The 16400-nt window shown below is 44.0% G+C and overlaps 1 protein-coding gene across 2 annotated transcripts in view; it reads left to right on the forward strand.

The window, feature by feature from the left end:
* The window catches only part of LAMA1 (laminin subunit alpha 1), a 180859-nt gene that overhangs the window by 99820 nt on the left and 64639 nt on the right, over window positions 1-16400 (forward strand). For both annotated transcript variants that reach the window (XM_054461177.2, XM_054461178.2), the window contains exons 20-29: window positions 5688-5794; window positions 6396-6576; window positions 7209-7345; window positions 8981-9217; window positions 10859-11002; window positions 11518-11697; window positions 12626-12811; window positions 13726-13853; window positions 14488-14608; window positions 15817-15954. In XM_054461177.2, the coding sequence (XP_054317152.2) occupies window positions 5688-5794; window positions 6396-6576; window positions 7209-7345; window positions 8981-9217; window positions 10859-11002; window positions 11518-11697; window positions 12626-12811; window positions 13726-13853; window positions 14488-14608; window positions 15817-15954 (1559 nt within the window). The remainder of the gene's footprint in view (window positions 1-5687; window positions 5795-6395; window positions 6577-7208; window positions 7346-8980; window positions 9218-10858; window positions 11003-11517; window positions 11698-12625; window positions 12812-13725; window positions 13854-14487; window positions 14609-15816; window positions 15955-16400) is intronic.

Genomic DNA, 16400 nt, shown 5'->3' on the forward strand with positions numbered 1-16400 from the left:
CATAGGAAGTCTTCAACCGTATAGTCACATGTGTCACACAGGGCCCGGCCTAGGAGGTCACACTCTCTTGAAGGGTTACTTGCATTAATGCTGTGTCTCTGATCAAATGCAGACGCACAACCCAGTTCTTCCCTAGCTACCCTATTCTGAGCTTGGTTAGTCATAACCCACAGGGGTCAGTGGCCTGGAAAGATGCAGCCTGCCACTCGAGCGGCCAGTGTGACTTGATGGAGTTCCGGCTCTGCTCCCAGTGGCCGAAATGAAAGTGGGGAAGCTCAGAGCCTGTCACATTCGTAAGGGAGATGCTTCAGGGGCTGCATGAGGCAGATGGGATTCCAAGATGAAGGGTGGGAAATGGAAGACTGTAACCCCAGAAACTGTGTAAAGCACCGTGTGGTGCATCTTAGCCCTCTGTGCCAAAACTACCCAACCGCTATGTCACTCTGCTGAATTTGAGACTTGAAATTACGGATCATGGAGAAAACTAGATTCTCCTATACAGCAGATGACCTGGCCGGAGGGATGATTCAGCCCTCAGATTTTGAAGGAGTGAAAGAATAAAAGTGGCAATTATAAATTATTTTGAGTATTTCATATAAATGCCAGTCACACTATGGTGCTACAACGTGGGGACACAAGAGGGCACCAGCTGTACAGAAAACATACTTTCCCAGACACACATGGAGACATTGGAAATGTTTTACAGCCCTGGGCCAGTCAAGCTGATCTCCAGCAGGTGGCCACCTTGACTGGCTATCATACCAGGATTATTATGATAACAGTATTTCTACAATGCTTCACAATTTACAGAATTTTTTTTATCATTTTCATGTCATTTCTTTTCATCATTACTGCAAGCCTTGGTGATTCATTCCTCCGTTTATTCATTGTTTATTAAGTGTCTAGTATTTCCCAGACACTATACTAAGAACTGCGACAGGTAGTTGGGAAATTGTGGTTCAAGTCTACTGGGAAGCTACACATGATGATGGTATGGGGGAACAACATACCTGCGGATCCAGGCGTTGGAGTCTGACTAATGTGAGTTTTATTCCAGGACCAACTGTGTGACATTGGGCTAATTTATTAGCCTCTCTGAGGCACTGTTTTGTTATTCATAAAATGGACATAATTATATGTGTATATCAAGGCCTTTCTGAGAAGTCAGTGTGATAACATTTAAAGTTCTAGACATGAAATAAATGGTAGCTATTATAATTACTAGTAATAAACCAATTATATTTTATAATATAGAATATATATTATATTAATATAATATATTATTATATTTTCACACCACTGCTGTCCAATAGAAATACAATGTAAACCACACATGTAATTTAAAATTTTTTAGTAGCCACATTTTTCAATAGTAAAAAGAAGTAGGTGAAATATATTTTAATAATACATTTTATCTAAGCTGATATATTAAAAATTAGCATTTTGTCATGTGATCAGGTTTTAAAAGTATTAAGCAATATTTATTTTCTTTTTTAGTACTGAGTCATCAAAATTGAGTGTACATTTTATAGCCCAGCTCAAATAGAATGCTAAATTTTCCTCAGAAATACTTGATCTGCATGTAGGTTACAGAAAATTTACAATTGAAAAGGTAGTTCAAACATATTTAAAAGTTTTCCATCCTGTACCAAAAATTATTTTCTTTAATATTGGCATCCATGTTGACAAAACCGCTTCAGTATTTAAATTTAAACTCAGAGATTTGTTTCTTCGGTTGCATCAGCCACATCGCCAGCATTTGGTAGACACGTGTGGTTAGCGGCCACAGGACAGGCCTGTGAAGGTCAAGGGGATGAATGACTGTGGGGGGTTGCACTTGAAGGCACGGAGGTGGGCAGGCCCATCAGCCCAGGGTGGCCCGGGCTGCCTCCTGAAGGGGGTGTTGTTCATCTGAGACTTGAAGGATGGGAAGAAGAGCCCCAAGAAGAGTGACCAGCGTGGGAAGACGGGCCCAGGCAAGTGGGCAGGCCCTGCCCGAGGTAGACACTGGAGAGAGAGTGACCAGAATGGAAAAGACAGAGACAGGGAGGGGAGGTCTTGGGCTGACAGGTGGGAAGCAGCCACGTCGGAAGGGTCTCCTGTGCAGTGTTGAGGTGCTGAGGTCACCTCGTCCTCCCTGTCCTGGGACTCACCAGCAACTTGTGCAGACATGGAGCGGGCCAGGGTGTGATTGGAGCTGTGTGTTTGAATATCGCCCTGCTGCCAGTGTTGAGGAGAGACTGGCTGCCAGGGGTGTTGGGATAGGAGACAAGACCGGAAATGAATCTCTCTGGTAAGCATTGATGAGGGCTTCAGGTAGGGCCTTCGCCGTGGAGATAAAAGAGAAGATGTAAAATAGGTCTTGATGACAGGTTGGAAGGTGGAGGAAGGACGGTTAGAGCAGCTGGGGTTTGGGTCTGGGCCTGGGCTAGTGGGGCTGATGCTGACTAGGCTGTCTCTGGTTTCTGAACACTTACAGCTTTTATCCTTTCTCATCCCTTCTCTTGCATCCCCTCGCTTCGATGAGACAAAGTCCTGTGAACTGTTTCTGCGTATCTCACAAGCCATCCTTCCATTTCTATAACAGGGTTCCCTCTGTGGACTTCTTGTAGGGCCCCCCATTCTTCTATAATACTATAGTCTGTTAGGTTAAACCAAGTGCAAGTGCCGGTGTTGTATGTGATTGACCTTCTCTAAAGCAAGCACGTATAGTTCAACCCAGTATTTCTCTGTTTCCTCCCACCCCCTGTAACTCTGACTCACTTGAAGCTTGGTAGGAGGAGAAACTGATCATCAGGTTCACCTTCTGCCTCTGCTGTGGAGCAGCGGCTGCAGCCGGAGGTGTGGACAGGCCGTCCAGGTAGAGTAGAGCGCTAAGGGAGATGAGGGTGGTGAGAAACCTCACAGAACTCTTAATATTAAAGGAATCTTATATTAAATAAGTTAAATGAGTATAATTTTTATATTGTGAGCTACTCCTGAGAATTAAAATATATATAAAATACCTGGCTATTCAGTAATTGGCCTAAAATAATACTGTTTTAAATTAGTACTATTTATAACATAAATACTATTTTAATTAAGAATTACTATAATAGGCCAGGCGTGGTGGTTCACACCTGTAATCTCAGCACTTTGGGAGGCTGAGGCGGGTGAATCACCTAAGGTCAGGAGTTCAAGACCAGCCTGGCCAACATGGCAAAACCCCGTCTCTACTAAAAATACAAAAATTAGCTGGGCGTGGTGGTGAGTGTCTGTAATCCTAGCTACTTGGGAGGCTGAGGTGGGAGGATCACTTGAGCCTGGGAGGCGGAGGTGGCAGTGAACTGAGATTGTGCCACTGCACTCCAGCCTGGGTGACGGACTGAGACCCTGTCTCAAAAAAAAAAAAAAAAAAAAACACGATTACCCTAATAATTATTACTGCAGAGAGAGAACTAGTAATAGATAGCAGTGTGACCTATGGAAAGTTATCTAATCTTTCCAAGTTGTAGATTTCACACCGAAAATAGAGAACATTATTTTGCCTCCCTCCTTGGTTTGTGGTGAAAGTACAAAGAAATACTGAATGTGACAGGCACAGACTAACAGACACATCATACAGTGAATATGATTTTTTAAATTATCATCAGTAGTTTGCGTTGATCATACTTGCATTGAACTTTAAATATTCCCCAGAGAAAGAGGCGGCTTTAAATGAAACATGGAGGGGAGACACACGAGAAACAAGAGGGCAGGCAGGAGAGTGGGCGTCTCAAATACCTCAGTAAGAGGGTGATGCAAAAGGGAGAGGGAGGTCACGGGGTCCCTTCCACAGAGCCATGGGGTAAGAGGGGGTCCGAAGTCTGCTCCCTGAATTTGGTGCCTGGGAAATCCCTGGAGACTTTAGGGAGAACAGCTGTAGCAGACAAGGGGCCAGGAGGACACTATGCGAAAGTTGGATTGGACGGACGTGCCAGGGAGGTGGATGTTCCGATGGAGGGTGAAGGGGAGGGGGTGTCTTGTGTTTGATGGGGGCAGTGGAGAAGGATGTGCTGGGGAGTTAGCAGCAGAGTCCGCAAGTTCCAGCTACGGGGTTGATGGAGCAAGTCCCTGAAGGGCGCTGGTGAATGGGGCCTCCCGTGGGACTGCAGCGTTAAGGCCCCCACTCCAGGAAAACAGACGGCCAGCCTGGCCTACATCATGAAGGAGGCGGATCCCGGCACCTTTCCTCTGCCCCTGACCTTCCCATGTCCTGTGTCCAGCACTCTTGCTGCAGCCTCCAGGTTTTGTTTAGGCCTTCCATTATTTGTGAAGTTTTTCTTTTTTCTTATATTGTTATGTCACGACACACACTGTACATGTTCTGAGTCCACACATTCATAAAGAGTGTCTCAGGGCCGGGCACGGTGGCTCACGCCTGTAATCCCAGCACTTTGGAAGGCCGAGGCGGGCGGATCACGAGGTCAGGAGATCGAGACCATCCTGGCTAACACGGTGAAACCCCGTCTCTACTAAAAATACAAAAAATTAGCTGGGTGTGGTGGCGGGCGCCTGTAGTCCCAGCTACTCGGGAGGCTGAGGCAGGAGAATGGCGTGAGCCCAGGAGGCGGAGCTTGCAGTGAGCTGAAATCATGCCACTGCACTCCAGCCTGGGCGACAGAGCCTGGGCGACACTCCATCTCAAAAAAAAAAGAGTGTGTGGGATATTTTGTCAGGCAACATATTAAATGTTCTTTTTTGTTTGTTTGTTTTGAGATGGAGTTTCACACTTGTCGCTCAGGCTAGAATGCAGTGGCATGATCTCGGCTCACTGCAACCTCCGCCTCCCGGGTTCACGAGATTCTCCTGCCTCAGCCTCCCAAGTAGCTGGGATTACAGGCACGTGCCACCACGCCTGGCTAATTTTTGTATTTTTAGTAGAGACGGGGTTTCACCACGTTGGCCAGGCTGGTCTTGAACGCCTGACCTCAGGTGATCCACCTTCCTTGTCCTCCCAAAGTGCTGGGTTTACAGGCATGAGCCACTGCGCCCAGCCAACATATTAAATATTCTAACTGAAGTGCTTATTAAGGGTTCCCCTGTGAATATTGATTAAATATATTTTGGACCCGTAAGATTGTATCACTTTGCAAAGGTAGGGGACTTTGTAGCTTTAAGCATCAATGTTGTAACTGTAGATAAAATGGAACCATCTGACCTGAAACTACAAATGACTCATGACTTAGAACTGGGATATCATATTTAATGAAAACATACTTTTCATTAAATTATGAAATATAATATTAATATGTACTTATTTAGATTACGTTTTAACTGAGCTTTAAAATATTAAATGTGTACCTGATTGGAATCAGAGCAAATGGCTAAGTTGATTTTGAAATCTCCATTGCATGTTTTTCGTGGGAATTTGTAGCTCATTTAAAAAATGTCAAGGAAGTCATGAAATTGGTTAAGCGAATTTGCTAATTATTGTCTTAATAGCTTCAATGTGTTTTTCCTGTGACGGATCCTTCCACTAACCCTGTTTTAGTTTACTCTTCAGAAAAATGCTAAACTTCTAAAGTTATTGCCAATAATATTATTTTTAGTTTTGTGATTTGAAACATTGAAAGTTTACTCTTTTTTTTTTCCTTTGGGGATGACAGATGTTATGATAACCATCCTCAGAAGTGAGGGTTAATATGTCTTTGTGTGCATGTGTTTAGCCTGTGAATGCCATGTGAAAGGCTCCCATTCTGCCGTGTGCCATCCTGAGACCGGGCTCTGCGACTGCAAACCAAACGTGTCTGGACAGCAGTGTGACCAGTGCTTGGTAAGATGCATGTGACTGACACCTTAGCCTTGGTACAGAGGCGATTGAATCCATGACTGAGAAGGAGCTAAGTCCCCAAGTGTATTAGTCTGTTCTCACACTGCTATAGAGATACTACCCAAGACTGGGGAATTTATCAACAAAGGAGGTTTAATTGACTCACAGTTTCACATGGTTGGGGAGGCCTCAGGAAACTTACAATCATGGTGGAAGGGGAAGCAGGCACTTTCTTTACAAGGCAGCAGGAGAGAATAACTGTCAACACTTATAAAACCATCAGATCTCATGAGAATTCACTATCACCAGAGCAGCATGGGGAGCTGCCCCTATGATTAAATCAACTCTCTCCTTGACACATGCGGATTACAATTCGATTTGAGATTTGGGTGGGGGCACAGAGTCAAACCATGTCACAAAGTGTGGCTGACAAGTGCCGTGCCTGTCTAGAGAGTGGACGTTTTTTGTAAAGGGATGGGGATGGTGTCATGAATACTTTAGGATTCTATGAAATACCCTGTGTGTGTTCTGGAACATACTAATATGAGGAGTCATTTATTAAAACGTATGTTGGTTTCCACTTTCTCCCCCTTTGGTGAAACAGCATGGCTATTATGGGCTGGACTCAGGCCATGGCTGCCAGCCCTGCAACTGCAGTGTGGCAGGCTCCGTGTCAGATGACTGCACGGATGAAGGCCAGTGTCACTGCGTCCCAGGTGTGGCAGGGAAAAGGTGTGACAGGTGTGCCCGTGGCTTCTACACCTATCAGGATGGTAGCTGTACACGTAAGCCTTGATTTCCTTGTTCGAGACTTTGTAGTCATTCCCAGACCTTTCCTTGGGCCCTCCCTCTACTTCCAACTAATGTTGGTCAAGTGCCTTTACTTTTTCTCTTCTTTCCCTGGAGGATTTCAAACCTTTTTTCTGGTTTCTGATCCCTATCAGTGTACAAACCTAAGTTTTGGTCATGGCTCTGCCGCCTACTCATTGTGGGAGCTTAGATTCATTACTTAATTTCGCTTGGCCTCAGTTTCCTAACCTGTGAAATGGGGATGCTAGTGAGAATCTGCACTGAGAAGTTAGTGTAAGTGTTCTATATGAAGTCCTCAGCATGGCATTGGGCCTGCAGTAAGTGCTCAGTAAATATTCGCTCCGTCTGTGATCACCTAGTGAGGGCTTTTTCACTCTTTTCTCTGTTTCCCCTGTCCTGTCCCCATTTCCCCTCTTCCCTCAGCATCTCCTGAGATGGAGGGCCGGCCACCTCCATGAGACATGGAGGGGTCTTGGGAATTGTGAGGCATCTTTTAGGAGTGAGAAGAGTGGCTTGGACTCTTAATAAAAGGGAAATAACAGCATCAGCTCTTAGCCCTTTAATGACATCACCCAGATCTGTAACACAACATTCATTTTTATTTCAGCCTGTGACTGCCCACACACTCAGAATACCTGCGACCCAGAAACTGGAGAGTGTGTCTGCCCCCCTCACACACAGGGTGTGAAGTGTGAAGAATGTGAGGATGGGCACTGGGGCTACGATGTGGAGGTGGGGTGCCAGGTGAGCGCTGTCATCCATGCTCTTGCTTAATTGAGAGTTGCTTTGCTGTAGCAAGTTTCAGGCCTTTTCTTCTATATATTTTCTGGACTTTAATCTGTTGAATAGCTTTGTGAGTTTAAAAAAAAAAACAAAACAATGTGGGCCAGGTACAGTGGCTCACACCTGTAATCACTGCACTTTGGGAGGCTGAGGCAGGAGGATCATTTGAAGCCAGGAATTCAAGACCAGCCTGGGCAACAAAGCAAGACCCTGTCTTTGCAAAAAATAACGATTAAAAAAAAAATTTAGCCTGGTGTGGCACACGCCTGTGGTCCCAGCTACTTGGGAGACTGAGGCAGGAGGATCACTTGAGCCTAGGGATTCAAGACTGTAGTGAGCTGTGATCACACCACTGCACATCAGCCTGAATGACAGAGAAAGACTCTATCTTAAAAATCAAAAACAAAAACAATACACCTCAGTGCAGATGATAGGAATCAAAGTGGGAGACATGACGCCCTTAAGACACCTCACTCTAGGTTTTCTTCAAGAACATAGTTGTTATATTGATGGTTAGAAAATCCAAAAAATGGCCAGGCGTGGTGGCTCACGCCTGTCATCCCAGAACTTTGGGAGGCTGAGATGGGTGGATTACAAGGTCAGGAGATTGAGACCATCCTGGCTAACACGGTGAAACCCTGTCTCTACTAAAAATACAAAAAAAAAATTAGCTGGGCGTGGTGGCGGGCGCCTGTAGTCCCAGCTACTTGGGAGGCTGAGGCAGGAGAATGGCGTGAACCTGGGAGGCGGAGCTTGCAGTGAGCCGAGATTGGGCCACTGCACTCCAGCCTGGGCAACAGAGTGAGACTGTCTCAAAAAAAAAAAAAAAAAAAAGAAAAGAAAATCCAAAAAATATTTGAGTGTCCTTTAATATATTGTGCAACGTATACTCTCTTCCAAGAGAAAGTAATAAATCACTTTATTGGGGGTTTATGTCCAAACTATGAGGCCTCCAGTTTTCTATGTAGCCTTCTTTGGTTAAATTTGGGTATAGTTTGTGTTTTGGAAACGAGGAAATTACTTTTTTTTTTTTTTTTTTTGAGACAGGATCTCGCCATGTCACCCAGGCTGGAGTGCAGTGGCACCATCAAGCACTGCATGCTTGACCTCTTGGGCTCAAGCAATCCTCCCACTTCAGCCCCCCAAGTGGATGGGCACGTGCTATCATGCCCAGCTAATTTTTTGATTATTTGTAGAGACGGGGTCTCACTATGTTGCCCAGGCTGGTCTCAAAACTCCTGGGCTCAAGTGATCTTCCCACTTCTGCATCTCAAAGTGCTATAATGACAGGCATGAACCACTGTGCCTGGACTGATTTCTACAGTAATTTTGTTAGACTTGTTTTGACCTAGTAGATTTAATTTCAGTTCAGTTTTGGCCCCGTGCACATGTGCCACTAAGATGCACAGATTTCCGGCAACAGAATGCCTGTCTCCTGTTGGCACATGGCAAAGTGAATCCATGCAGCAATAGCAAGATAGAGATGGTTCATCTGTAGAACTTCCCCACATGTAGTGTTTTCCTGTAATTCAAATATGTGCACACTTGGAAGCGTCAAATCTGCCTTTTTATTGAGCTGGTTTTCCCTTCTCTCAGGCCTGCAATTGCAGTCTCGTGGGGTCGACTCATCATCAGTGCGATGTGGTCACCAGCCATTGCCAGTGCAAGTCAAAATTTGGTGGCCGGGCCTGCGATCAGTGTTCCTTGGGTTACAGAGATTTTCCTGACTGTGTTCCCTGTGACTGTGACCTGAGGGGGACGTCGGGGGACGCCTGCAACCTGGAGCAGGGTCTCTGCGGCTGTGCGGAGGAAACCGGGGCCTGCCCTTGTAAGGTATTTACCATCCGTCCTCCTCTTTCTTCCTCTCTCTGGCTCCTCATCATGACTCCTGGGCTTTGACTACTTACCTAAGCAGCTAGGTTTTGGATGCTTTTCCTAGTGAGTTCACACTCCCTTCCGCATCTGAGTTCAAAGTCTCTTATGCTCCTCTAGAGTGATGGATGATTTTTGAAATTGAATTTTTACTGTTACAAGTGTCAGTTGATGGAACCGATTTGAAAACTGCCCTGAGGTTTTAATCATATATCCCAGAGACTGAGGGGCTGTATATCTTGAGTATGCAGGTGAGGTAGGTATCTCAGGGCTTCGGGATTTGTGATGTGATCCCTGTGAGGTTATTGGTCTCCCGTATGTGCTGGCCACACTGAAGGAAATCGGGGTTTATTATTTTCCTAAGAGGTAAGATTTCAATGTCATTATAAGTTTTGTGTATTTCCATTAGTTTTCCCAATGTGCTTTGCTATTAGGAGGTCAGAGCCACCTCCTCTGGTCCTTTTCCCATGGGTGGTGAGATGGGAGTCCTCTGGCTTGATGATGGTAATGAGCTGATGGGTGACTGGAGATAAGAAGGAAAACTCATGTAGATATCATGGCCTGGGAGTAATGGAAGCATCAGTCTCCCTGTTTTCGGCCTTATTTATTTATTTAGAGAAAGAGTCTCGCTCTGTCTCTCAGGCTGGAGTGCAGTGGCACAATCTCAGCTCACTGCAACCTCTGCCTCCTGGGTTCAAGCAATTCTCCTGCCTCAGCCTCCCGAGTAGCTGGGACTCGAGGTGCCCACCACCACGCCTGGCTAAATTTTTGTATTTTTAGTAGAGACAGGGTTTCACCATATTGGCCACGCACATCTTGAACTCCTGACCTCAGGTGATCCGTCTGCCTCAACTTCCCAAAGTGCTGGGATTACAGGCATGAACCACTGCACCCGGACTCTGCCACATCTTATGATAACAGCTGTGATGATAGACGAGTAGAGCAGCAGGCCTTGTCTTAATAATCACCTGGGCCAAGCACGGTGGCTCATACCTGTAATCTCAGCACTTTGGAAGGCTGAGGTGGGTGAATCACTTGAGGTCAGGAGTTCGAGACCAGCCTGGCCAACATGGTGAAACCCCATCTCTACTAAAAATACAGAATTAGCTGGGCATGATGGTGGGCGCCTGTAGTCCCAGCTACTCAGGAAGCTGAGGCAGGAGAATCGCTTGAACCTGGGAAGTGGAGGTTGCAGTGAGCCAAGACTGCACCACCGCACTCCAGCCTGGGGGACAGAGCGAGACTCTGTCTTAAATAATAATAATAATAATCACCTGGCTGGTGGCTCTCACATCCAGGGATCATCAGAATCACCTGGAGACTCGAGACGGCTTCCAGAATTGTCTCGGGACATTCTCATCAGGGAATCTGTATTTTCCAAACACTTCCAAGATGATTCTGATAATCATCTGTATTTGAGAATCACTGATTGGATCTTTGAGAAAACTGACACTCAGAAAGCTCAGGGCCTGGCTAGGGGAAACTGATGTTTGTGCATCTATAATTATTTTTAAAATTATGTTTGTGTTTTATTTTGTCTCTGTTTGTTTAGAAATCATGTCTTTTTTAGGCAAAACGAGTCCTTTATTTGCTCCCCTTTAGGAGAATGTCTTTGGCCCTCAGTGCAACGAGTGTCGAGAGGGCACCTTTGCTCTCCGCGCAGACAACCCCCTGGGCTGCAGCCCCTGCTTCTGCTCCGGGCTGTCCCACCTCTGCTCAGAGCTGGAGGGCTACGTGAGGACCCCAGTAAGTCACACACAGCCAAAATGTTCTGCTTCTAACCCCACTCCCCTGGGAGGTGGCGGGGGGGGGGAGGTGGGAGACACAGCCAAGTGTTCACATTAAATTTTGCTCTCATGGCATCAGAAATTCTAGGAAGCTAATTTGGGTTAGAACATGAGAGCTCAGCTTCTGCTGACCGAGGAAGTAAATGGAGCTTGGATTAAAGGCTGTCCATGTTGTTCCTTAGCTAATCTGTGAAAAGCTTTCATTGGAGAGAAGATAGAACTGCAAAATCTCTACCATCTTCTGCATATCGTTGAACATTTCCCCAGTGTAGCAGCAGTTTGGCCCTAAATGGCAGTAGTTCAAAGCACTTTCAGTTCATTTTCTTCCAGATGTTTAGTTTAAAGGAACAGTCCTTACTGTTTCTGTTTTAATAATGAAGCTGTTTCATCTGTGAAACGATGGAATCTAAAGAATAAAACTGGAGTGGAAAGTTCGTATTTTGAAGTGCACTTTTCCCTCCTTTCGTGGTTTAGGTAACGCTGGGCTCCGATCAGCCTCTTCCGCGTGTGGTTTCTCAGAGTAACTTGAGGGGCACGACCGAGGGGGTTTACTACCAGGCCCCCGACTTCCTGCTGGATGCCGCCACCATCCGGCAGCACATCCGTGCAGAGCCGTTTTACTGGCGGCTGCCGCAGCAGTTCCAAGGAGACCAGGTGAGGTGCACACCCAGGCCGAGAGCCAGTCCGCGCTTCCTAGGAGATACGGAAATTGTTTAAAATCACCATAGTCTGGGCCGGCCTGTCATTTAAAGAAGTGGTTATTAATTTCTTCTTTTAAGTGGGATCAGAGAAGTTCAATGCTTATAAAAATCTCCTCAAGTATATGGTTCTTTAAAATTTTTCATTAATTTTAAAAGTTTTTTAAGTCCACATTGTATTAATTTGGTTCTTCCTAAAGCAGTCATTCAACAAACATATACAGTCATGTGTCACTTAACAATGGAGAGACATTCTAGGGGAATGTGTCATTAGGTGCGAATGTTATTATTATAATCTCATGAGACCATGGTCATATATATGGTTTGTCATTGACTGAAATGTCATTACATGGTATGGGACTGTACTGTGTTTACTGATATGCTCTTGGTACAAACCTAGGTGCTATGGCCTGGGAGTCCCTTTTCAAGAAATTATCACTCATTTGAGGGGGAAAAAACTACTATAAAAGATCATGAAAGGCATCACTTGGATTTTTGTTTATATAAACATTGGAGTCTGTGTATGAATTCACCCTGATCTTTACAATTTGCAAATATGCATCCAGTGCTCCTGGAGATAGAGAAATTTTTAATTTAAAGGAGCTTGAAAATAATTTGCATCACTACCACATTTGGTAGTTTTGTATTTGTTATTTCAGAGCTCACTTTTGTTTGTTTTCTCAAAAGGAACTATGTAACTTAGGTCAACTTAATAATCCATAATTAAATGGAATTAGAAGGAAGCAAATTCCAGACAACAAATTTCACCCATGTGATGTATTTTTAAGATACAAGATTTCTCTCATATGGTGGCAGTCTTGCAATACAATGTTTTTAAACGAAAGCTTTGTCAGAGAAGTAAACAACGCTTTATTATTTGATAGCTCATGGCCTATGGTGGCAAACTGAAGTACAGCGTGGCCTTCTATTCTTTGGATGGCATCGGCACCTCCAATTTTGAGCCTCAAGTTCTCATCAAAGGTGGTCGGATCAGAAAGCAAGTCATTTACATGGATGCACCAGCCCCTGAGAATGGAGTGAGACAGGAACAAGAAGTAGCAATGAGAGAGGTGATAATGGGATCTTTTCATAGAAGTTCCTTAATGACATTGACTTTGCTATGGATGTAGTGAAAGATGAAAGCCATTAACAAGAGAATGAGCGGCTAGGTACAGTGGCTAACACCTGTAATCCCGCCACTTTGAGAAGCTGAGGTGGGTGGATCACCTGAGGTCAGGAGTTTGAGACCAGCCTGTCCAACATGATGAAACCCCATCTCTACTAAAAATACAAAAATTAACCAGGCATGGTGGCGCACACCTGTAGTCCCAGCTACTTGGGAGGCTGAGATGGGAGAATTGCTTGGACTTGGGAGGCAGAGGTTGCAGTGAGCTGAGATTGTGCCACTGTACTCCAGCTTGCGCGACAGCAAAACTCTCTCAAAAAAAAAAGAGACTGAGCAAGAAGACCCTGGGATCAGAATTCCAGTGGGATTAGCAAGATCTCCAAAAACAGTTTGATTTTCAAATTCTCAAGAAATGTATATTAGGCTTATGTCAATTTAGTAGGCACTGCATCTTAAATTCTTTATCTTCGCGTACTGTTTTATCTTAATTTCTTTATCTTCGCGTACTATTTTAAATTCTTTATCTTCGCGTACTATTTTCAACCTGCATAGAGATAGTGGTACAGGAGACTTTGGACATCCTCAGATTTGGGAAGTGTCTGTTCTTCCAGCAGATGTTTACTGGATGTTCACTGTGTGGCTGGCACTGCCTTAGGTAATGCGTATCTATTGATAAATGGGACTGACACTGCACCTGCCCATGGAGGTTTCAGGCGGTCTTTGTCAGTAACACTCAGCGGCATGCACAGAACACGGCTCATTTCTGGAGAAATTTATAAAAGAATTTATTCTTTGTAAGTTTTATGCCTGTCAGAATTTGGCCTCTGAGCTTAATTGAATGTGTTTCTCATTCTACAGAATTTTTGGAAATATTTTAACTCTGTTTCTGAAAAACCTGTCACGCGAGAGGATTTTATGTCTGTCCTTAGCGATATTGAGTACATCCTCATCAAGGCATCGTATGGTCAAGGATTACAGCAGAGCAGGTACTTGGAGCTTCTAGAATTTTGACTGTTATTTTCATATTTGAAAGCAAACTGAAAGAATTTGACTCACTCCACTTCCATTACCTACTATTCTTATTAATCCATGTAGTTCAGTTCCTTACTAAAACATTGTTAAATGTTAATATCATTATGGAATGTGTGAGTTATAACTTAAAGTATCCACCTAGCATGCTGATGTCGATATAAAATATAAGGACATAATGGTGGAATCTTGGCTGAAGATAAAATGCAAAAAAAAAAGATTGCTATTTCTGCCCGTGAAAACTGAAATGCTCATGTCTTCGTAATGATGTATAAAGAATGCTGTCACCTACTCATCTAATACTTCAGCCCATAAAGAAGGCCATTAGGTCTTGGCCAAATCAGCACTTCAAGAGGTCTTTTCGTTGTACTTGTGTCACATTATTTTTAAATTCTAAAATGTCTAAAGTGTATCATGACAGTTACTAATGCGCTTTAACACACTTCACCTGTAATCACAAGCGGGAACTACTCCAAACGGGGAAGAAAGCTCTGGTTTCATATATATGCAAATGTTAGGTCATGTGCTATGTTTCTAGAAAGTTTTTCAAATGTTAGCATTTCCTCTCTTCTTAATGTGACGGCTGCACAGAATCTCAGACATTTCAATGGAGGTTGGCAGAAAGGCTGAAAAGCTGCACCCAGAAGAAGAGGTTGCATCTCTTTTAGAGAATTGTGTCTGTCCTCCTGGCACTGTGGGATTCTCATGTCAGGTAGGGAGACTCTAGTCAAAGTCTATTTCCTGGGTTTGAGTTGAAATGTGCTTGTTATAGCAACTCCAAGAGACGAACAGAACTTATGTGTATCTACTATATCATTTTTTCTCTTTTTGAATTAAAAATTAATGTTGGTAAAATGTACATAACAAAATCTTCCATCTTAACCATTCTTCAGGGTACAGTTTAGTTGTGTTAAGTACAGTCACATTGTCGTACAACTGCCACCACTATCATCCTCAGAACTTTTTATCATCCCAAACGCAAACTCTGTGCTCATTAAACACTAGCTCCCCATTTCCTGTCTCCCCAGTCCCCCACAACCACCATTCTCCTTTTGGTCTCTATGTATTTGACCACTCTACGGCCCTCTTATATGACATATGTAATACATGGCACATGCCTGTAATCCCAGCTACTCAGGAGGCTGAGGCAGGAGAATCACTTGAACCTGGGAGGTGAAGGCTGCAGTGAGCCGAGATCAAGCCATTGCACTCCAGCCTGAGTGACAGAGAGATACTCCGTCTCAAAAATAAATAAATAAATAAATAAATAAATAAATAAATAAAATAAGTGGAGTAATACAGAATTTGTCTTTTTGCGAATGGCTTGTTTCACTTAGCATAATGTCCTCAAGGCTCATCCATGTTGTGGCATGTGTCAGAATTTCCCTCCTTTTTAAGGCTGAATGATTCCATTGTACATACATGCCACATTTTGCTTATTCATTAATCTGTCAATGAGTAAACTTGGGTGGCTTCCCCGTCTTGGCTATTGTGAATAATGCTGCTATGAACGTAGGGGTTCAAATATCTCTTTGAGATTCTGCTTTCAGTTCTTTTGGATGTGTACCCAAAAGTGGACTTGCAGAATCACATGGTACTTGTATTTTCCATCTTTGGAGAGATGGAAATGGTATAGCTGCTGGTTTTTACTGTGCCATTTTCCATTCTCACCAGCAGTATACAAGGTCCAGTTTCTCACCAATACTTGTTAGGTTTTTTTTTTGATAGTTGATATCCTAACAGATGTGAGGTGGTATCACCTTGTGTTTTTTCATTTGCATTTCTCTGATGATAGAGATGTTGAACTTCTTTTCATATACCTGTTGGCCGTTTGTATGTCTCCTTTGGAGAAATGTCTATTCAAGTCCTTCACTCACTTATTAATCAGACTTTTTTGTCCTCCCTTTTGCATCCCCTCAGGACTGTGCCCCTGGGTACCACAGAGGGAAGCTCCCAGCAGGGAGTGACAGGGGACCGCGCCCTCTGATTGCTCCTTGTGTGCCCTGCAGTTGCAACAACCATAGTGACACCTGTGACCCTGACACCGGGAAGTGTCTGGTATGCTGGTTTGTGGGGGTGCTTGCCTGAGGTTAGCAGTAAAGTGGACGCTGAGTGTCAGATATCTGGTCTAAGTCCTAGCCGTGCCTTGGTTTAGTGAGAGGTTAAATTTAGCTAAATATAAAATATAAACCTGTTTCCTTGAGGAAGGCATAGCTTAGTGGTTCTGACCTTATCAGTGGAAATTCTTTTGTAAATTTTCCTTTCTTGATGAATTTGTCTGTGGGCATCAATTTGGGAATTACAGTCGTGCACCAAATAATGACATTTCCATCACAACAGATCACGTATAGGACAGTGGTCTGATAAGATTATAATTCTGTGTTTTTACTGTACCTTTTCCATGTTAGATATAGTTAGATGCACAAATATTTCCTATTGTGTTGCAATTGCCTACAGTATTCAGTATGGTAACATGCTGGACAGGTTTGTGGCCCAGAAGCAAT

The sequence above is a fragment of the Pongo pygmaeus genome, chromosome 17 (genome assembly GCF_028885625.2).
Source record: "Pongo pygmaeus isolate AG05252 chromosome 17, NHGRI_mPonPyg2-v2.0_pri, whole genome shotgun sequence".
Lineage (NCBI taxonomy): Eukaryota > Metazoa > Chordata > Mammalia > Primates > Hominidae > Pongo > Pongo pygmaeus.